Raw genomic sequence first — 22,464 nt, 5'->3', positions numbered from 1 at the left:
GCCCCACTTCCTTCCTTTCTTTCTTTTTTTTTTTTTTTTGTTTGTTTTTTTGAGACGGAGTCTTGCTCTGTCGCTCAGGCTGTAATGCAGTGGCACGATCTCGGCTCACGGCAACCTCCATTTCCCAGGTTCAAGCGATTCTCCTGCCTCGGCCTCCTGAGTAGCTGGAATTAAAGGCGCACACCACCATGCCTGGCTAATTTTTGTATTATTATTATTTTTTTTTTTTTGAGAAGGAACCTTGCTCTGTCGCCCAGGCTGGAGTACAGTGGCGCAATCTTGACTCACTGTAACCTCTGCCTCCTGGGTTCAAGAGATTCTCCTGCCTTAGCCTCCCAAGTAACTGGGATTACAGGCGCCTGCCACCACGCCAGGCTAATTTTTATAGTTTTAGTAGAGACAGGGTTTCACCATGTTGGCCAGGCTCGTCTCGAACTCCTGACCTCAGGTGATCTGCCGGCCTTGGCCTCCCAAAGTGTTGGGATTACATGCGTGAGCCAGTGGGCCTGGCCCCTACTTCCTTTCTTAAGCCATTTAGCGAATTATTATAAAGCCCTTCTTATGTCTTGGGCTCTGTGTTAGATGTGGAGCCATAGTGCTGAACAGTAACAGCAAGGAGGTTTCATCCAGTAGGCATCTTTCAGAATCCTGCAAGAATATTTGAGACCTGTAAATAATTAATGGGCCTCACAATAAAACAAATTGTAAAATTGAAATTTTATTAGTTTTCAATTAAATGTAACATGAAGGATTTAAAATTTGTCATAATTATTAGTTCTCCTCTCCTTAGTAGTTGCATTTGTGAATATAACCTAGAAAGCAATCCTTGACCTGAAGAGGTAATTTATATAATTATAAAGGTGGTCATTAAAGCATTTGTGGAGTAGAAATAATTGAAAGCAAACATATATAGACAACAGGAATGTTTCTGTATGCTGTCATTAAATTCAGATTATAGAATCTTCTGCGTGGTATAATCGCAAGGGCAATGCTCCTGTTCCCCTAATCATTTCCAATGTGGTACAAACTTTTTCATACCCTCTTCTATGGTTTTAAAAATGATTTTTATTTTATTTTTTAGACAGAATCTCACTCTGTCACCCAGAATGGAGTGCAGTGGTGTGATCACGGCTCCCCGCAGTCTCACCTCATGGGGCTCATGATCTTCCCACCTTAGCCTCCCTAGTAGCAGGGACTACAAGCGTGTGCCACCATGCCTGCCTAATATGTATATATATATAGGTTTTTTTTTTTCTTTTTTCTTGTTTTTGAAATGGAGCCTTGCTCTGTCACCCAGGCTACAGTGCAGTGGCATGATCTCAGCTCACTGCAACCTCCGCCTCCCGGGTTCCAGCGATTCTCCTGCCTCATCCTCCTGAGTAGCTGAGATTACAGGCGCACGCCAACATACCTGGGTAATTTTTTTGTGTTTTTAGTAGAGATGGGGTTTTACCATGTGGGCCAGGCTGGTCTTGAACTCCTGACCTCAAGTGATCTGCCCGTCTCGGCCTCCCAGAATGCTAGGATTTCAGACATGAGCCACCGTGCATGGCCCTGGCTAATATTTTCTATTTTTTGTGGAGAGAGGCTGTCACTCAAGTAAGTGATCCTCCCACCTTCGCTTCTGCTTCCACCTCCGAAAGTACTGGGATTACTGGTGTGAGCCACCAAATTCGGCCATAAAAATGTTTTTTAAAAGCAGTAATAGCAATACCATTCTTTTACTTGCCCTTTTTCCTGACATATGCCTCGCAGACATTCTTTCATGCCAGTAGATAGTAATCCACCTCTGTAACAGATGTGTTTCTTGTCTCCCAAGGTGTCAGTGAACCTTGTCTCCCATTTATAACTGATTAATGTGTCCTTGACCTTTTGCTTTTATAAATAATGCCACAGTATATATCTGTGTGTACATATGTCCCTGCACATTTGTGCTACATTGCTGTTTACTGGAAATAGGTTTGTTCATTTAAAATTATGTGGTAGAAGTGGGCCCCCAACAAGGTCACTGTGTCTACTGTATTGTCTTTGTAATTCGGAAGCTTTGAGACTAAAAAGTTGGTGTTTTTTCTTTTTTTTCTTTTTTTTTGAGATGGAGTCTCGCTGTATTGTGCAAGCTGGAGTGCAGTGGCGCAGTCTCAGCTCTGTGCAACCTCCGCCTCCTGGGCTCAAGCGATTCTCCCGCGTCAGCCTCCCAAGTAGCTGGGATTACAGGCACGCGCCACCATGTCCAGCAAATTTTTGTATTTTAGTAGAGACAGGGTTTTACTATGTTGCCCAGGCTAGTCTTGAACTCCTGACCTCAGGTGATCCACCTGCCTCAGGCTCCCAAAGTGTGGGATTACAGGCGTGAGCCACCGCGCCCTGCCAAAAGTTTTTCTGTGTATCCTTATTCAAGTGGCAATCTGACGTGAATCCATTTGATGGCAAAAGTTGATCTGAACTCCTGTTATGTGAAACCCTTATTATCTCCGGAGTGTGAATGTTTTATCTTACTGCAGAAATATTAATGTGGTTGATTATGGGGTGCTGCCCCAGATCCCACTGAGCATATAAGTATATTATTAGTATATTGACTCTTTTTATAAGTAGTATTAGTATATTATGAGTATATTGACCCTTTTTAAAATGAGAAAAACTGAATTTCAACACATTTGGCCTTTATTGGATCTTCCCATCGCCACCCACGCCCATGAATGTGAAGTATTTTCTTCACAGTAAAATGTATGAAATATGTTAATATCCAGGAAATAGATTAACCAATTTACTTGAAGATTATTTTTAAGGATTATACTAAGAGTTATATAGAGAGTAAGACAACAATCTTAAAATAGTCCAGATTTTGCTTGAAATCCCTTAGGATTCATGTGGTCTGACATGAAGTTCTGAGTTTTTTCTCTGCTAATAGAAGAAATCACCGTATCTTTTAATTGGTGGACTCAGATTTAGCGGGAGTGTTGTGCAACAAACAAGAACAAGGTATCTTGAAATTTGAGGATTTGCAATTCTAAATGTAGGAAAAATACGTTATAAGAGTAATCTGGAAAACGAGACCTAATAATGGGGCATCAGCTTTATACAGCCTTCACTATATAAATTACTTTTGCAGTTTTATTGGTGGAGGGCATACACCTTGAGTATCCATTATGGGAAGTGTTTAACACCGGAATAAGTATTCTGGATTTTTTCACCTTTTCAGTGTGAAAAGGTGATACCGGAATAAGTATTCTGGATTTTTTCACCTTTTCACCTTTGCATTGTGTTTACCAGGTGAGCATCCTAAATCTGAAATGCTCCAATGAGCATTTTTTTAAACATCATGTTGGCTATCAGGAAGTTCCAGCCGGGGTGTTGGGGCTCACGCCTGTAATCCCAACACTTTGGGAGGTTGAGGCAGGCAGACTGCTTGAGCCCAGAAGTTTAAGACCAGTCTGGGTAACATGGCAAGACCCTATCTCTACAAAAGTACAAAAAATTATCTGGGTATAGTGGCGCGTGCCTGTAGTCCCAGCTACTTGGGAGGCTAAGATTGGAGGATTGCTTGAGCCTGGGAGGTCGAGGCTGCAGTGATCTGAGCTGAGATTGGGACACTGCACTCCAGCATGGGTGACAGAGTAAGACCCTCTCTCAACAACAACAACAACAACAACAACAACAACAAATCCAGATTTTGGAGCATTTCAGGTTTAGAAAGATTCAGAAATGCTTTCAGATTTTTGGATTAGGGAAACTCAACCTGTGTATATTTGAATTTGCATTGGTTTAAATGCCAATATATTGTGAGTCTGTTACTTCAATATTACTATATAGATTTTTCCTCTTAAAAGTAACTGTAGACAGTAATGTAAATGTTTATGGTATAACAGTTAATTTCTAAAAGCAGATTGTGGGCTGACACTGCTTCAGGGGATTTCTTTCAGTGGGTTGATGAATATGGGGAGAGAGGAGTTGGTAAGGCTTCCTTTTGGAAATAGGATTTTTGTCTAGGCGTTGTGGTTTTTTGAGGTGGCTTGTCTCTGGATATGTTCTGAGTGGCTTTAAGAACTGTGCAGTGCCAGTGATAGATCAGTAGATCTCAGACTTTTTCTGTTTTTTTTTTTTGAGACAGGGTCTCACTGTTGTCCAGTCTGGAGTGCAGTAGCGCGATCTCTGCTCACTGCAACCTCTGCCTCCTGAGTTCAACCTATTCTGGTGCCTCAGCCTCTCGAGTAGCTGGGATTATAACACATCTGGCTAATTTTTGTATTTTTAGTAGAGATGGGGTTCCACCATGTTGGCCAGGCAGGTCTTGAATTCCCAACCTCAGGTGATGTACCTACCTCAGCCTCCCAAAGTGCTGGGATTACAGGTGTGAGCTACCATGGCTGGCTGAGATTTTTTCCTTTCTATAGTAAGATAGTACATGTTTCAGCTTTTTTTGACTCTTAATTTCTTGAATATACACAAATAACTATCCTAGTTATGATTTTACTTTGTTTTTCTGATTTACCGTAGCTAAGTTACTTTATTTCTTTGGCTTTTTTGATTTATTAAAGGCTTAGAGTGACATAGAAGGTAGGTAAATTTAGGATGCCGTGGTCAGTCGTGATTACAGGTTTGGCATAACGTGATTGCATAAATGATTTTATTTTACATGAAGTAAAATGTCCAATGACAGCTCACATGTTATGATGCTGAAATTTTTATTTAAAAAATTTTCAGACATGAAGAGGAGCATCGGCGGCGTGAGGAAGAAATGATCCGACACAGAGAACAGGAGGAACTGAGGCGACAGCAAGAGGGCTTTAAGCCAAACTACATGGAAAATGTAAGTAAACTACTAGTTAACTAAAATGATTTTATATTTTCAGGTTTATGATGTATATTTAGAATGCTTTAGATTTTGGTTTATACAGTAGTCTTTTCTAATCTTTCTAAATTCATCATGTTTGATAAATTAGTGATTTTCTTAATCTCTCATAGGTGGTAAAGTAAAATTAGTTTCTGAAGATAATATCTATGTTTTATGAAGTGGATGTTATATTTTTTCCTTAGTTGATCTTTAAAAAATATATGCTATTAAATTAGAAATCTTGATATATACATCATTTCCACTTGACTGATTTTCACCACGTACTAATATTGAAACATCTCTTGGAAGATTTCAGACATGTACAGAAGAATTGTAGTGTGTACTCATCATCAGCCATAACACTTATAAACATATGGCCGATCTTTTACATCTTTAAGTATAACCACTTTATTTCCCAATTTGTGTTATTTAAAATACCTGATTTCATATAATTTTATTTTCAGCATGTATCTCTAAAAGATGAGGACTTTGTCATATTTTAAAATGCTCAGTTCTTTCGTTTTAACTAATTAAAGCCCAGATTTGCACAGGTCTTAATTTTTTTTTTTTTTTTAAACATTTGGTTTCTTTGAATTGGCTGTTACAGCCAGCCTCTTTTAGTCTATAGGTTTTCTCTTCCTGTCTTTAATATTTTAGTAACCTTTTTTTTTTTTTTTTTTTTGAGACGGAATCTTGCTCTGTCGAACAGGCTGGAGCACAGTGGCATGATCTCAGCTCACTGCAACCTCTGCCTCCCAGGTTCAAGCGATTCTCCTGCCTCAGTCTCCTAAGTAGCTGGGATTACAGGTGCACGCCACCACACCTGGCTAATTTTTGTATTTTTAGTAGAGACGGGGTTTCACTATATTGGCCAGGCTGGTCTCGAACTCTTGACCTCAAGTGATCTGCCCACCTCAGCCTCCAAAAGTGCTGGGATTACAGGTGTCAGCCACCGCGCCCAGCCGACATTTCTAAAATAGATTATCTATGGTTTCATAAGATTATACTCATAGAAAAGCATTAGGTGACAATATACCTTCTTTTCTAGTAGTTTCTTAAAGTATGTATCGCATACTTGAAGCATCATGATAAAATTAATTTGGCTAGAGTGTAAGTTGGCAAGCTCTAGCCTGGGACCACTGCCTGGTTTTTATTATTCCACCACAGAGATACTGATGGTGCTTATGTTTTTAAAGGGTTATTGCAAAAGAAAGAAGAATATTTGAAAGGATTTGTGACCCACAATAAGTTAAAATATTTTTTTCTGACCTTTTTATAGAGTCTGTGGAAACCTGGGCTGGAATATTTATGTTTTTTTTTTTTAAATTTTAAAATTAGTATTTGTGGTAGATAGACCACAAAGTTACTATGCTCTTAACATTTTGGGGTATCCGCATTTCAAATAGTATGTAAATGAGTTATGATAATTGTGTAACACTGACTAGTGTTCTATAAGTTTATTTGTGATTAGAAATGATATGAATCTACACAAGTTTTTCATTATTTTGGTGTCAGTTTTATTTGGTTCCAAGCTTCACAGTGCCTCTTACTACTATAAACTTAAGCACTAAAAGCAATATGAATGAACGCTTTACCTATCTCAAATATTTTGTGTTAATGGGAATATATTAATAGGAAAGCATTGTATTAAGAATGCATTGAGGACATTCTGTCAGTTGTTCTTCATTTACTTTGAAAACTGTCTTTGGAGAAAATTGTTAAACAATTTTAATGCTGTGTGTGTGTGTGTGCGTGTGCGTGTGCGTGTGCGTGTTTAAGCTTTGAAATTAGGCCCTCTTATGTGCTTTCTCTTTATTTCACTGTTCAGTTTAAAGGGAGGAATCAAATGGTAAGTGTTCAACTTGTCCAAATAATGAGTAAAGTTGATTTTCTTTGTTAATTTTAAGATGCCACCTTTCTCTTCTTGTCTTCCTAATAGAAATATTCCAACACAACTAAGAGTTATGGGACTTTTAAGTATAAAATAAATATTGATTTACATATTTCACGTTTTAAATAATAATTTCATGTAACAAAGAAAGAGTGAAAACACTTGTCATATCTGGTCATCTTTTTGTTTGTCAGCCTTCAACTTGATCATAATTTTATGACACATGGGAATATATTTTTAAGAGTTTCAAGGATGTAAGCCAGTACTTCATCAATATCAGTTGTCAGTTTTATTTAATACTTGATTTTTCCTTAGAAGACAAACTTTTTGATAATTGCTGTTGTAACTATAAATTAAACAACATTTTTTACTCATTTAGGATAACATGAGTAAACTGCCTTAAGAATGTATACATTTTAATAATATGTCTTAATTCCATTTAGGTTTGTCTTTACCATAATATAGAGTGTATTCAATTTTTTTTCCAGGCAGTATTTACTAAGTGGAAATTTTCTACTTATCACAATTTTCGGACACATTAAAAGCTATGATTCTGGAAGCAATGAGAATTTTGTGATTGTTTTTTATAATTGTCTTGTGATTGTTTTCATATTAAGTTACTCCACCAACTGTAGATTAAGTAGTTTAAACACTTCAGTACTTACCAGTCTTTATGGGAAAAATCTGCATTGGACTGAAGGACAGATTTTAGTTCTAGCATTTGGTTGATGCAGTTTCTTGGAGTAAACATTGCTTTTTGGGAAAATGTTAATGTCATAAAAATATCCAAACATCCATCTTATTTTAGCTTTAGTTATTGTATCATTTATGAAATATTTGGGTTAGGAAAATTGGGGTGATGTTTAAATTGTGTGTTACTTGGTTTTAAAATTTGAGAAGTTTCTTTTTCTTTTTTTATTTATTGAGACAGAGTTTCACTCTTGTCGTTCAGGCTGGAGTGCAATGGGATGATCTCAGCTCACTGCACCCTCCGCCTCCTGGGTTCAAGCGACTCTCCTGCCTCAGCCTCCCGAGTAGCTGGGATTACAGGTGCCTGCCACCATGCCCAGCTAATTTTTGTATTTTTGGTAGAGATGGGGTTTCACCATGTTGGCCAGGCTAGTCTCGAACTCCTGACCTCAGGTGATCTGCCCGCCTTGGCCTCCCAAAATGCTGGGATTACAGGCATGAGCCACCACGCCCAGCTGAGAAGTTTCTTTTTCTTGTGTGGTACATATTAATGTTTGCCTTTTCAATAAAGAAAAGAATAATTCTTCATACCCTTTTCAGGTTTCCTGCATTGAACTAAATATACCTGACTTGCTATTAAAGCTTATTAGTCCCATTTGAGTAGTCGGGAATAGCCCTAGGTATTTCAACACAGTTTATTCAACATACATAATAAACTTGAAAATAAAGGTATGTTGTATGCTAAGGCAACAGTTTGACTCAGTTGTATTTCTTTGCTTGTCAGAGGCGTTCCATTGTAGCACCCGAGGGACTGTGAGGCCAGAATGATTAAGGGAATGTTGGCAGAGGCTAACAGTGTAGTGCTTCTTCCAAGGACAATGTAAAACATTTTTTTTCTTTTAGAGATGGGGTCTTGATATGTTGCCCAGGCTGGGCTCAAGCAGTCCTCTTTCCTCATCCTCCTGAGTGGCTGAGACAACAAGCATATGCCACTGTGCCCAGCAGAACAGTGTTTTTCCAATGTACGTAATAAACACTCAAGGAGCTTTTTAAAAATGTGGGTTCCTAGATCATACTACTAATAATTGATTTGTTTTGTGATCCAGGTAGATTGTAATACATTGATCTTTGATTACATTTTTTTTTGCTAAATCCAGTAGTTTTCAACCTTGCAGTATATTTGTGGAACTTAAGGAAAAATGCCTGAGATTCAGTCCTCCCAAGTATTTTGATTCAGTATGTCTAGGTTGGTACCAGGAGATCTACGTGTTAAAGAAAACTCTACACCTTGCTTATTTCTTTTTGTCAACGAAGATTCAAAACTACTGGCCTTGTATTGAAATGAGACGTATTGAAATGAAAATAGTTGAATTTTTCATGGGTCCTGGGAGTGTTAGTGGAAGGCATGCTTGATGTGGTTCAACATGGTGTAAGATTTATATAGGACACAATTGATTTCTTTATTGATGGTATCTTGCTGTGTTGCCCAGGCTGGAGTGCAGTGGCTATTGACAAGTGTGATTATAGCACACCACAGCCTCAAACTCCTGGGCTTAAGTGAATCTTCCTGCCTCAGCCTCCCAAGTAGCTGGGAGAGTAGGCATGCTGCTGCACCTATCTTTCTTCATTTTTTTCTTTCTTTTGATTGGATCTCCCTGTGTTACCCAGGCTGGTCTTGACCTCCTGAAGCTATCCTCCTGTCTCAGTCTCCTGAATAGTGGGACTACAGTTGCATACCACTGCATATGGTTATATATCCATCTTTAGAACACGGTTCAAACAGTATGACATTCTACGTGAATAGTACCCTGCAGAATTTGGGTGTGGCAACCTTGATTTGGGCTTTCAGACTATATGTGCAGGACATATTATCTCAAACTATGCATTAATTTTGCGTGCATAGTTCTAATAATTTTAATTGTCTCATCCAGACGAGGGGTTGATAGATTAGAATAGACCAGGCTCGGTTCACATGATGCCTATTTTTGTAACACTTTTTGTGTTTTGTTTTGTTTTGCTTATAGCTTCTTTGCCCTGCGAAAACTGATTTGAGTAGTTGTGACACAACTATGTGAGACTATATTGAGACTACATGGCCTGCCAAGCCTAAAAAATATTTACACCTGACCCTTTACCTGAAATGTTTGCTGACCTCTGAATCCGAGAGTTGAAGGGAATCTATAAAAAGTGGCTCATATTACCAAACTCATAGAGCTTCTGAAGAATAATGCAAATCTATTCGTTTATATATTCTTTTCCAGTGTTTTTAGAAGGCTCACCAAGCACAGCACCTCATATTCCAGATCCAAGGATTCCTGAGGAATCCAAATTAGTATCCAGAAGGTTCATTGGTAGTCATGGTTATAAACCAGAGCAAAAGTTAATGGGAAGAAATGGTAAAGAGTCGCTGCATTGCAGCTTATACCTGGGATTTTAAAATCTTTTTTTCCTTTTTGAGACGGAGTCTCGCTCTGTCGCCTAGGCTGGAGTTCAGTGGTGCGATCTTGGCTGACTGCAACCTCTGCTTCCCAGGTGCAAGTGTTTCTCCTGCCTCAGCCTCCCGAGTATCTGGGATTACAGGCACGTGCCACCACGATTGGCTAATTTTTTATTTTTATTTTTATTTTTGAGACGGAGTCTTGCTGTCTCGCCGGGCTGGAGTGCAGTGACATGATGTCAGCCCACTCCAACCCCTGCCTCCCAGGTTCCAGTGATTTTCCTGCCTCAGCCTCCCAAATAGCTGGGACTACAGGCACACGCCACTCCGCCTGGGTAATTTTTGTATTTTTAGTAGAGGTGTGGTTTCACCATGTTGGCCAGGATGGTCTCGATCTCTTGACCTCAGGTGATCCGCCCGCTTGGCCTCCCAAAGTGCTGGGATTACATGTATGAGCCGCCACGCCCAGCCCACGCTCGGCAAAGTTTTGTATTTTTGGTAGAGACGGGGTTTCACCATGTTGGTCAGGCTGGTCTCGAACTCCTGACCTCGTGACCCGCCCACCTCGGCCTCCCAGAGTGTTGGGATTACAGGTGTGAGCCACTGCACCCGGCCAAAATCCCTTTAATTCTAGTCAGTAGAGGAATAAAGCACTGTTCTTTCAAATGTGAACCCCTCTTGATCAGTATTGTCGAATCTGGCCTGTTCTTTAACCAGTCAGCCTCTTTTCCTGCCTCTTGCATGGGCTTTTTGTTGTTGTTTCTTTGTTCATCTATCATCTCTTGCTTTAATCGTAACCTAACTTTCCCTGATGTGGCATGTTTAAAACTGAAAAACAGAAACTCTATCCAGTAAAAAAAATAATTCCATTAATTTATGCTGTCAGAGAAGAGTGATCCCGTTGTTATTTACTAATGAATAGATACAAATTTATTTTCTGAGATGGTTTGTGAAGATTCCTGAGCAGAAGTTACAGTTTTGTGGTTTCCACATGGCCGTCCCTCTTTTTCTACAATTTTTAAAGCTCTAATGAGGAATTTATGTTGCTTAAGAAGATTTGTTTTTTGAAGTCTAAACTCCTGAAGCATTCAAACAAAAGACACATTTTACAAGGGATTTTTATGGCCTCTTCATTAAGTTATGGAAATAACTAAAGAATTATTTGCTGAAGGATTTGATGTCAGATTTCAGTGTGACCTGCTGGACTGGTAGGCTTATTTATGGTATAATGATGGCCTAGTCCCAGTGGTTTGGACATGTTGGTGAAAATCAAAATGGATAATAACAGACATTGCAATGGTCTCATATGTAATGTTCTAGTTGTGACTAGTTTCGGTTGTTAATGTTTTTACTTATTCATTAAAATAATTACAAGCCAAGGATTTTTCTCAATATTTGGCATGGTACGTAATTGTAACTTAACTTAGACTTTTGTGATCAAATAAAAACAAACATATATATAAGTTTGTAATGTTTACACATATTCTTGGAATTGATTTGTAGGATTTTGCTGATTTGGGATAATTGGTTGAAGGTATGTGTCAATTTTAACCAGGTGTTGGAGTTATTTGATCACTTCTCCAAAGATTATTTAATAGTTTTAATAATATCTAATGATGTGTGGGAAACCATAGAATTTTTCATACAAACTGGGACAAATGAACATGGATACTATTAAAATACTTCCTACAATAGGCATAAAATGGGCTTTCTTAGGTGAACCAGGAGGTATGGTTAGCCTAATCATATGCTATGATTATTAGTAATGGTTTTCTGTGTTTTATCATTCATATTTGTAAATCTTTTTTGAATGACTACTTGGAAATGATGACTGAATCTCTTATACTGTGTACACACTTCGTCAGAGGACACTTAATTGTATCGATTAACATTTTTTTTGGTCTTACCTTCCGTTGGAGTTTCAGAGAGGTTCATAATCCAGAAAAATTACCATGTTTTCTTTTTTTCTTTTGGAGAATATCTGTTCAGACTCAGGTCATGTATTTCTTCTGATTCCTCACCCCAGCTGTTATCTTTTTCTTTAAAATAATTTAAAAAATTGTTTTTAAGGACGGAGTCTCGCTCTGTTGCCCAGGCTGGAGTGCAGTGGCGTGATCTCGACTCACTGCAACCTCTGCCTCCTGGGTTCAAGTGATTCTTGTGTCTCAGCCTTCCAAGTAGCTGAGATTACAGGTGCTCGCCACTACATCCGGCTAATTTTTGTATTTTTAGTAGAGATGGGGTTTCACCATGTTGGCCAGGCTGCTCTTGAACTCGTTACCTCAAGTGATCCACCTGCCTTGGCTTCCCAAAGTGCTGGGATTACAGGCATGAGTCACTGTGCCTGGCCAGAAAGTTTTTTTGTTTTTGTTTTTGTTTTCCTGAGGCGGAGTTTTGCTTTTGTCACCCAGGCTGGAGCACAGTAGCACGATCTCGGCTGATTGCAACCTCCGCCTCCAAGGTGCAAGTGATTCTCCTGCTTCAGCCTCCCGAGTAGCTGGGATGGCAGGCACCCGCCACCATGCCCAGCTAATTTTTGTGTTTTTAGTAGAGACGGGGTTTCACCGTGTTGGCCAGGCTGGTCTCGAACTCCTGTCCTCAGGTGATCCACCTACCTCAGCCTCCCAAAGTGTTGGGATTACAGGCATGAGCCACCGCACCTGGTCGAAAATTTTTTTAAGACAGGCTCTCACTGTGTCACCCAGAATGGAGTTCAGTGGCACGATCATGGCGCCCTGTGACCTTGAACTCCTCAACTTAAGTGATCCTCCTACCTCAGCCTCCCATGTAGTTGGGACTGCAGGTGTGTGACATCAGCCCCTCCTAATTAAAAACATTTTTTTTGTAGAGATGGAGTCTCACTATGTTCCGATCTCGAATTCCTGGGCTAAAGCAATCCTCCTGCCTCTGCCTCCCAAAGTGCTGGGGTTACAGGTGTGAGCCACTGCACCTGGTCCTCTTTATGTTCAATATAGTGTATTCTTTATATTTACCAAGTTGTATTCTAATTTTTTTCTGGCTTTGTTGTCTACTAACTGTGTTCTCTGAATTTTTCGAGGTCACGAATTTTGTGTTTGTCATATTATAGTTACTTAGATGTAAACTGAGAGAATTAAGTAGCTGTTTGAAGTCTTGTTTTTCAGATGCCAGTGCAGCTCAGTTATAGTTTTCAGTCTGTATGGATCACCAGACCTTGGCATTTATTGAATATTAATGCCTCAGATATTACACATTTGGCACTTTGGAAAACATAAGTGGCATTGAGGTACAACTGCTGATACATTTTTATAGACTTCGTACGTGATTAAATAATGAAGAGTATTTTTTAAAGCAGTCAAAGAAACAATTTTTTTGTGCTTGGTTTTCAACACACCTAACTTTTTACTTTAGAGTATTAGACTTACAGGTCGTCTGGGATTTTTCCATTTTGGAAGAAAAATTTGTTCACTGTTTCCTGTATTCAAAACATAGTGCTGAGCACTGTAGAGGATACAGAGCATGTTAGAGGATTTTAGGTGCTGAGTGCTTATACAGAGTAATGTTAAAAGAAACAGCTCAAACGTTCTGAGAATTTAGAAAATGAAATTCTCTACTGAGAGTGTCATTAAATAGTCTTGGTACTTTTGTGTGTGTGTGTGTGTGTGTGTGTGTGTTTATAAAATGATGTGATTTGTTTATTATTCCTGCTGTGTTGTAGGTATACCTCATGTCTTTTCATTTGAAATGGTAAGTTCTAATAATTTTTGGTTCAGAATGGTAAGATTTTTTAGCTAATGTTAACTCTTTTTTGAGCAGTCGGAGAAGAGGAGAGTCAAGACCGGCAAATAGACATGGTTAACTAATGTAAACATATCTTGTGCGTTATCTAATGTATAATATAACTAATAATAATTTTAATTATTAGTTTGAATTAGTAACAGAAGATCCTGGGAAGGCATAAAAATTTAACTTGTTACTTCTGCTTTGTGACTTGTTTAATGTATTTGGAGCCACCTTACAGTGCTTGTTCTACATAGTGAGAATAAATTATATTTTAGGCTAGTCAGTATCTAAGATCTTCTATACTTCATATTGAGGATGGTATCTTTGTAGTATCATTGAAAATGTTAGAATTTTGTACTAAAACTAAAAAATTATAATGTCTATTCATGTTCAGTATTAAGTAACAACTAGTGAGATGTAGGCTGTAGGAACTCTGGTTTGTAAGCATCTTCTGATGAGATGCAGTTAATGAGTTAGATTGGTAATTATTATAATTATAAACTTTCAAAGGCTTTTACTTACTTGAGTTAGATTGATAATTGTTATAATTACAAACTTTCAAAGACTTCTACAATTGAAAGTAACTGAAAGTTTATGGGTAAGTTTGTTTCTTTTCTTAATGGTATCTTACACTATATTGCGCACTAAGTTTCAAACCCTGGCTTTTCTGGTTGTAAGTTTACCGTAGTTTTCTTAAGATAACTTCTTCATTTGATTTATTCTTGTTTTTTCTATATATGATTTTAACCAATTGATGTGATTGTTACAGTAGTTTGTTTTATAATGGCAAATTTTAAAAAACTTTTTTTATTTTGGTACCACTTAAATATGTAAAAAATGACTATGTATTTGAACCTGTAGCTTTGAGTTAGCTACTTCGAAGAAAATATGTATTAACTTTTCACAATTTCAAGGCCTCTGGTAAATTATTAAGATGATTTATCTAATGCCTAGTATCACAAACAGAAATGGATTCTCTCCTGTATAAAATGTGTACCTAACTCACGTTGGCCTTCTATGCCTTGTTTTCCTCTTTTCTGCTTTTTTTCTGTTGACGGGACCAATTTGGAACTGCTGCTTGTGCAGTTTATATTTGTTCTTTTCTTTCACCTTTCATACCTTGACCTGGCCAGTTACGATAGTTTTACTTTGGTAAGGAAATGCACTGGATAAGAAAGAGGTTTTGGATCAAGAAGTGCAAACCAGTCACCAGTATTATGTGAGCTTTGGTAAGATTTTATTGCTAGTATTGTTTGTCTTACAGCTGATATCCTTGCTCATTGTTTTTTTAGGAGTTCTGGGTAAAATAACTAAATTTGAAGAACAATTAAATACTATTAATCAATTTTAGGTTTTAAAAGCACCTCTTCAGAGTGAGTTTACACCTGACAATTGAAACTGGTAATCTTGAAAATGCTCTCAGGTGTATGCATTACAAATAAAATTCTTAGGAGCAGTGTTGTGTGCCTTGTAGTCCCAGCTACTTGGGAGGCTGAGGTGGGAGGATCAGTTGAGCTCAGGAATTCGAGGCCAGCTTGGGCAACATAGTGAGATGCCCGTCTCTTAAAATCTCAGCCAAATAGAAGCTTAACAATGAATTTATGTAAAATACTTATTTCCTTCTGTCCCTTGATGTGTGCTAGATTGTGTTTACATTTAATTGATCTTCGGTTAGAAAGCCACCCTATGTATTAAAAAACAGCCATTAATTTTGCTACACATTCAGTTGAATTTGACAGTAATATCAGAGCAATCTATTCACTCAATTACCTGATCGAGGCTTTCAAAATACATTGTTGAATGTATTTGGTTTAAGAGGCACATGTCAAGTTAATGAACACAGTAAGTTTCCCTACTTCTATTTGTCGTTGCCTCTATTTCTGATTTAGTATTTAACAAGTAACAACTACTTTTTGTTTCGTGACTAAACCTTGCAGTATAAATTAAGATCTAATTAGCTGGGTGCAGTGGCATGATTGTAGTTCCAGCCACTAGGGAGCCTGAGGCAGGAGGATCCATTGAGCCCAGTGAGCATAAGTCCAGCCTGGGCAACATAGTGAGACTCGTCTTTATTTATTATTATTATTTTTAATGTAATTGATTATTCAAAAGGATTCATTTTAAAGTTTCAATATTTTAGTAGCCTTTTTCAAAAGAGTTTTAGGTCCACAGCAAGATTGTGTGGAAGGTACAGAGATTTCCCGTCTACCCCGTGCCACATGCATACAGCTTCTCCTGCTGTCAAAATGTTTTACCAGAATGATACACTGATAACAATTGCTGAAGCTACATTGACACGTTCTTATCAACCAAAGTCTATAGTTTACCTTTAGATTTGTTCTGGGTGTACATTCTGAGGGTTTTGACAAATCTATGACATGAACCTATGATTATGGTATCATACAGAGTATTTTCACCTCCTTAAAAATCTTCTGTGCTCTGCTTCTTTATCCTTTCCACCTGCTGCTTTATCCCTTCCACCTAACCCTTGGCAACCACTGATCTTTCTATCGTCTCCGTAGTTTAGTTTTTTCCAGAATGTCATATAGTTGGAATCATACAGTATACAGCCTCTTCAGATTGGCTTCTAGTCACCTGGCAATATGCATTTAAATTTCCTCTATGTCTTTTCATGTGTTGATAGCTCATTTCTTTTTAGCACTGAATAATATTTTGGTTGTACCACAGTTCACCCATTCATATACTAAAGGACATCTTGGTTGCTTCCAGGTTTTAGCAATTATGAATCAAGCTTCTATAAACATTCACGTGCAGATTTTTGTGTAGACATAAGTTTGCACCTCCTTTGGGTAAAAAGCAAAGAGTGATATTGCTGTATTAGATGGTAAGAGTATGTTTAATTTTATCAGAAACTGCCAGGCTGTCTTGCAAAATGGTTACACCTGTTTGTATTCCATTCAGCAATACGTTAAAGTTCTTGTTGTGTCGCATCTTGGCCAGCATTTGTTTTTGTCAGTGTTTCGGATCGTCACCATTCTAGTAGGTTTTGTAGTGCTATCTCATTTTAATTTGCAGTTCCGTTAATGTAATTTGCAATTCTATCAGTGGCATACGATGTAAAGTTTCATTTTAACAATCATATAACTGAGGAATATTTTCCCAGATATTCATGGGTGAAGATATTTAGGAATGCATGTATTGAGGGGAGAAAACCCGCCTTTGGGTATATATATATATATAAAGAGATTGTCTTATATATTTTAAACTACCCCTCACTAACTAGCAGCAAATAACACAGTATATTGGAAATTATTGTTTTTCATTGCCTGAATTTCAAATGTTAAGTTTTCCAAGCATTCACTATTGATTAGGTCGGAAAGTTTACATGCTATTGAGTTGTATCAATAGCAATGTATATTTTTTTCCTTTTCATTTTAAAACGTTTAAAAATTTTTTTGGAGTGAGGTCTCATTCTGTCACCCAGGCTGGAGCGCAGTGACGTAATCATAGGTCACCGTACCTCTAATTCCTGACCTCAAGGGATCCTCCTGCGTTGGTCCCCCAAAACCCTGAGATTACAGGCACTGGACACCATGTCTGACCCTTATTTACTTCTTTTTTTTTTTTTTTAAGTGGAGTTCTCCCTCTGTTGCCCACGCTGGAGTGCAGTGGCATGATCTCAGCTCACTGCAAACTCCGTCTCTTGATCAAGTGATTCTCCTGCCTCAGCCTTCCAAGTAGCTGGGACTACAAGGGTGCACCACCATGCCTGGCTAATTTTTTTTTTTTTTTTTTTTTCTTTGAGACAGAGTCTTGCTCTGTTGCCTAGACTGGAGAGCATTGGTGTGATCATGGCTCACTGCAGCCTCCACCTTCTGGTTTCAAGCGATTTTCCTGCCTCAGCCTCCCGAGTAGCTGGGACTACAGGCGCCCGCCACCACGCCTCGCTGATTTTTTGTGTTTTTAATAGAGATGGGTTTCACCATGTTGACCAGGCTGGTCTCGAAGTCCTGACCTGTGGTGATCTGCCCGCTTCGGCCTCCCAAACTGCTTGGATTACAGGCATGAGCCACCGTGCTCGGCCTTAATTTTTTTTGTATTTTTAGTATTTACGGGGTTTCACCATGTTGGCCAGGCTGGTCCCTAACTACTGACCTCAAGTGATCTGCCTGCCTCAGCCTCCCATAGTGCTGGGATTACAAGTGTGAGCCACCACGTCCGGCCCAATTTACTTTTATTAGAAAAGATTAATTTGCTGATGTATATTGTTCAGTATCTTAATATTTTCATGAGTTAATACTTTCTTTGCAAAGAGGCCTAATATCTTGAGGTTTTTTAAAATACCCATGAATATTTCATGTAAGTGATTTTTGCTTCATTCTTTGTGTCTCCAATTTGTTATCTAATATTTCTGGCTCCTAACAGTTTTCTTTTTTGTTTTTTTTTTTGAGATGCATTCTCTCTCTGTCGCCAAGCTTTTCATAGAGACGGGGTTTCACCATCTTGGCCAGGCTGATCTCGTTCCTCTGACCTCAGGTGATCTGCCTGCCTCAGCCTCCCAAAGTGCTGAGGTTACAGGAGTGAGCCACCACGCCTGGCCAACAGTTCTTATTTAATCTTTCTCATGAAAGTTTAACTGGTTATAACCTTATTATTCTTTTATGTAACCTTCTCTAGTGAAGGAAAAGGTAATAGAATATAGTTTGCTCACACTAAAATGTTTTCAATTGCTATAGTTTTTTTTTTTACGGAATTTATTTTTAGGAATATTTAGATATTCCTAATTGATTAAAAAGGCTGAATCCTGTTACTTGTCAGAACTTACTATATTTTTCTCTAGAATTATATATTTTTTAGTGGATTTAAATGTTCTACATTATTTTAGCATTTTCGTTTTTTGAGACATAGAACCTAAATAGCATGTGGTGATTCCTAGACAATCCTTAAAGCTTCTTTTGAGATAAACATGAGAGGTCTTTATCAATAAAGAATTTTGACTGTGACCTAAAAAAGAGTATTGATTGTGCCCATTAAGATTGCATTCACTCAAACGAGTTATATTGATGAAGTGTTAGATGAATACCTCTCGTCACTGATCATTAAATGTTGTTCCAGTTGACACAGTTAAAGCAGTTTTTATTTAGTTCAGTGAGTGTATCCCCAAGTTTAGGTGGTCATACTACACTTTAGCTTTACCTGAGTACTGTGTAAGTCATTCCTTTAAATTAGGTTATTGGTAATATACACACACACATACACACACAAAATATACATGTTGAGTATCCCTTATCTAAAATGTTTGGGACTAGAAGTGTATTGGAATTTGGATTTTTTTGAATTTTGAAACGTTTGTGTATTATGTAATGAGATATCTTGGGGATGGGACCCAGATCCAAATATGAAATTCACTTATGTTCATATATGTCTTATATACATAGCCTGAAGGTAACTTCATAGAATTTAATTTTTTTATTTTTTATTTTTTATTTTTTTGAGATGGAGTCTTGCTCTATTGCCCAGGCTGGAGTGCAGTGGCGCGATCTTGGCTTACTGCAAGCTCTCCCTCCCGGGTTCATGCCATTCTCCTGCCTCAGCCTCCCGAGTAGCTGGGACTACAGGTGCCCTCCACCATGCCCGGCTAATTTTTTTGTATTTTTGGTAGAGACGGGGTTTCACCACGTTAGCCAGGATGGTCTTGATCTCTTGACCTCATGATCCATCCACCTCAGCCTCCCAAAGTGCTGGGATTACGTGTCTGTCCAAACACATTTTTTTTTAAGAGACAATGTCTCACTGTGTGACACAGGCTTGTCTTGAATTCCTGGGCTCGAGCAATTCTTGCCATCTCAGCCTCCCAGAGTGCTAGGATTATAGGCATGAATGTGGCCTGGCTCAGTAGAATATTTTAAGTAATTTTGTGCATGAAAGTTTTGCCTGCATTTTGACTTAGACCCATCACATGAGGTCAAGTATGGAATCTTCCACTTTGGGCATTGTGTTGGTGTTTAAAAAGTTTTGGATTTTGGAGCAGTTGGGGTTTTGGATGGTTATGCTCACCTTGTATCTTGATAGCCCAAGTACTAAATATTAAAGGAAAAATATCCATGTTTTGCACAAAAAGTGCCATGTGCCAGTAGTGGCATGTTTACCGTGCCACTTTGGAAAATATTTGTTAGGTTAATTTACCTTACTTAGTGCAAGCTTCCTGTCGTATATTTTCATGAAAGAAAACTAACTGGTACTTTAAAAATAGTGCTTCTCAAACCTTTTGGCTTCCATATTTCTTTAATTTTCCATATCACTATTAAAAATTATTGAGAGCTCCAAAGTGCTGCTAAAGGATCATATCAATATTTACCATATTATAAGCCAAAGCGAGGTTTTTAAAGAAAACGTTACAGAGTTAAGAGTCGCTTTCTTGTACATTTTTGCAAAGTCTTTAATGTTCCCTTTAGTGTAGTGGGAAGAATGGTATTGTTTTATGTTTTGTAAATTTGTTTTGCTCTATAAAAAATGGTTGGCTTCCCATGTTTGCTTTTGCATTCTATCTATTGCAGAAAGCTTTTTAATTAAAATGCATTAAAGAAGACCTGACTTTATACGGAGAAGTGATAAGGGAGGAGTATGTTAATAACCTTTAAAGATAATTGTGGATTTTTTTGATGCTACTGTAAAACTTAAAAGTACTCTCACATTGAAATTAATTGGGTTGGCTGGGCATGGTGGCTCACACCTGTAATCCCAGCACTTTGGGGGGTTGAGGCAGGTGGATCACTTGAGCTCAGGAGTTCAAGACCATCCTGAGTAACATGGTAAAACCCCATTTCTACAAAAAACACAAAAATTATCTGGGCCTGATGGTATGTGCCTATAGTTCCAGCTACCCTTGAGGCTGAGACAGGAGGATTGCTTGAATCTGGGAGTCAGAGGCTGCATGAGTTGAGATCATGCCATTGCACCCCAGCCTGGGCAACAGAGTGAGACTGACAAAAAAAAAAAAAAAAGAAAAGAAATCCGTTGGGCTGCTTTGAATTTTGAATGGATCTTTTACCCATGCATGATTTTTTTAGTGTTATGTACCAATCAGAAGAAAAATACTGATGCATTGGCCTAAGCAGATTATCCAAAATGCTAATGTATTTATTTTACAAAATTAAAAAGAAGTTCCATGTCTTCATATTGATCTCATAGAAAATGTCGGCCAAATACTCAAGCCAATAATTATAGTGTCTCATATAAAAACCTTGTTCCGTGAAAAAAGTATTTCATTCAGCATGCACCCCAATCATGAATGCTTTTTCTTAAAATAACCATCCTACTTCAGAATGCAGCAGATGTACTTTGTGGACAAATCCTGTTTTATTGTGAAGAACATGAAAAAAGCATGTACCCATGGATAGAGATTTAATAAAATTAACTTTGACTGCTTCCTCCAGGTATTCATAGTTTAAAATTTTAAACTACAGTTTTTATCCGTGTGACAAATGCAGTGGTTACTAGTAAAAATTGGGCTCAAGTCTCTCGGTTTGTGCTAAAGTGCTGGGACTTTTCCCAGCCATTACTTTTGCACCACTGAATGTAGTGAATGTTGATACAGAGAAAAGTCTGATGATAGTACTGTAACTAACTATATCTTAGTGCTAGGAAAACATGAAATAGTTATGACTGTGCACTTCCTGAGTCTTGGGGACTCAGTACTCCATGCCCTACACGTTAAGAACCGCTGCAATGATGGAATGCTCTTTTGACATGTGGTTCTGAGAATTAGTCATACTTTGCCTCCTTTTTTGGTCATCTGTTAATTTAAGTACACTTGAATTCCAAACTTTCAGGAATACATATGTATAATTCTTTTCATGGAAAGGCATACAATCTTATAAATACTGCAAAGATAAGTTAAAATCTTGCCTTTTGTTAGGCTTCGTCCGTTGGAATTCTTTTTTTTTCTTTTTTTTTTTTTTGGCTGTCTGGGACATGGAGATATGTTGAAATTTTTGAAGAAGGAAAGTATCTCGTGAACGTCAAAAATTCCGTGAACTCTATTTCAGTAGAATTGTATAGGCTAGCTCAGCCACTTACTATCCGTATGACCTTGACTAAGTTATTCAACGGCTTTGTGCCTCAGTTTCATTATGTCTAAAATGAGGTAACAATAGGCCTACTTCATAGAGTTGAATCAATAATGTAAAACTGAGTTTTCATCATAGGTTTATTTTAGCGCACTGCAGTCTTTTGAGATGTTGGTTACAAATAAGTTGTTTTGGCTTAAACAACAACTCTTAATTTTTGTAATGTAATAAAGCATTATTTAAATTTGTAAAAATATCACATATACGCACTGGTTCTAACTTAAATTCTAATTTGAAGTGTTATTAAAAGTCATTCGTAGAGGGAAGTAAGGGTTTTGTGTATTGCTTGTTGGGTGGGCACACAGTTGTGAATTTCCTCAAGTGATTCTTATTAATATTTGATAGATTTAGTGATAGTGAAGAATGCTGTATTTCATTTTACAGAATCATCCTAATATAATCTCTACCTCTTTTGCATTTTACTAGAAGTTTGTAGCGGTGGTTTTCTAGAAAGTAACAGCCTGAAGACATGACTAGGAAGCTGAAAATTTCTTTTGCCCCTTCTAAGATAGTTACAAAATGATGCCATCAAATTATACTCTTTTTTCTTAAGAGCAAAGCTGTGTAAAATAGTATTCAGTAATCATCTTTAAGATATTGTCAACATTACTAAATACAAGTATATATATATATATTTAGTGAAAAATGCTGTAATGTGCCTCATGAATTGGTATTTTAATACAGTAATATGCTATAGTAACATGGAGTATTCTGATATTCTGATTATCTCATTTAGAGAAAGGTATTTTAGAACTTGTACCGA

At 37.8% G+C, this 22,464-nt stretch overlaps 1 protein-coding gene across 5 annotated transcripts in view; it reads left to right on the top strand.

Annotated features, from left to right (window-relative positions):
* PSPC1 (paraspeckle component 1) overlaps positions 1-22,464 on the top strand; it is a 105,468-nt gene that overhangs the window by 45,823 nt on the left and 37,181 nt on the right. For all 5 annotated transcript variants that reach the window (XR_008493459.2, XR_010123477.1, XM_063650551.1 and 2 more), the window contains exon 6: positions 4,702-4,807. Coding sequence is in view for 3 of the 5 variants with exons in the window: in XM_063650551.1 (XP_063506621.1) it covers positions 4,702-4,807 (106 nt within the window). In the remaining 2 variants the exon portion in view is untranslated. The remainder of the gene's footprint in view (positions 1-4,701; positions 4,808-22,464) is intronic.

The sequence above is a fragment of the Pongo pygmaeus genome, chromosome 14 (genome assembly GCF_028885625.2).
Source record: "Pongo pygmaeus isolate AG05252 chromosome 14, NHGRI_mPonPyg2-v2.0_pri, whole genome shotgun sequence".
NCBI lineage: Eukaryota > Metazoa > Chordata > Mammalia > Primates > Hominidae > Pongo > Pongo pygmaeus.
Note: the sequence above shows the minus strand (reverse complement) of the source record. Positions and strands in the feature narration are given on the sequence as shown.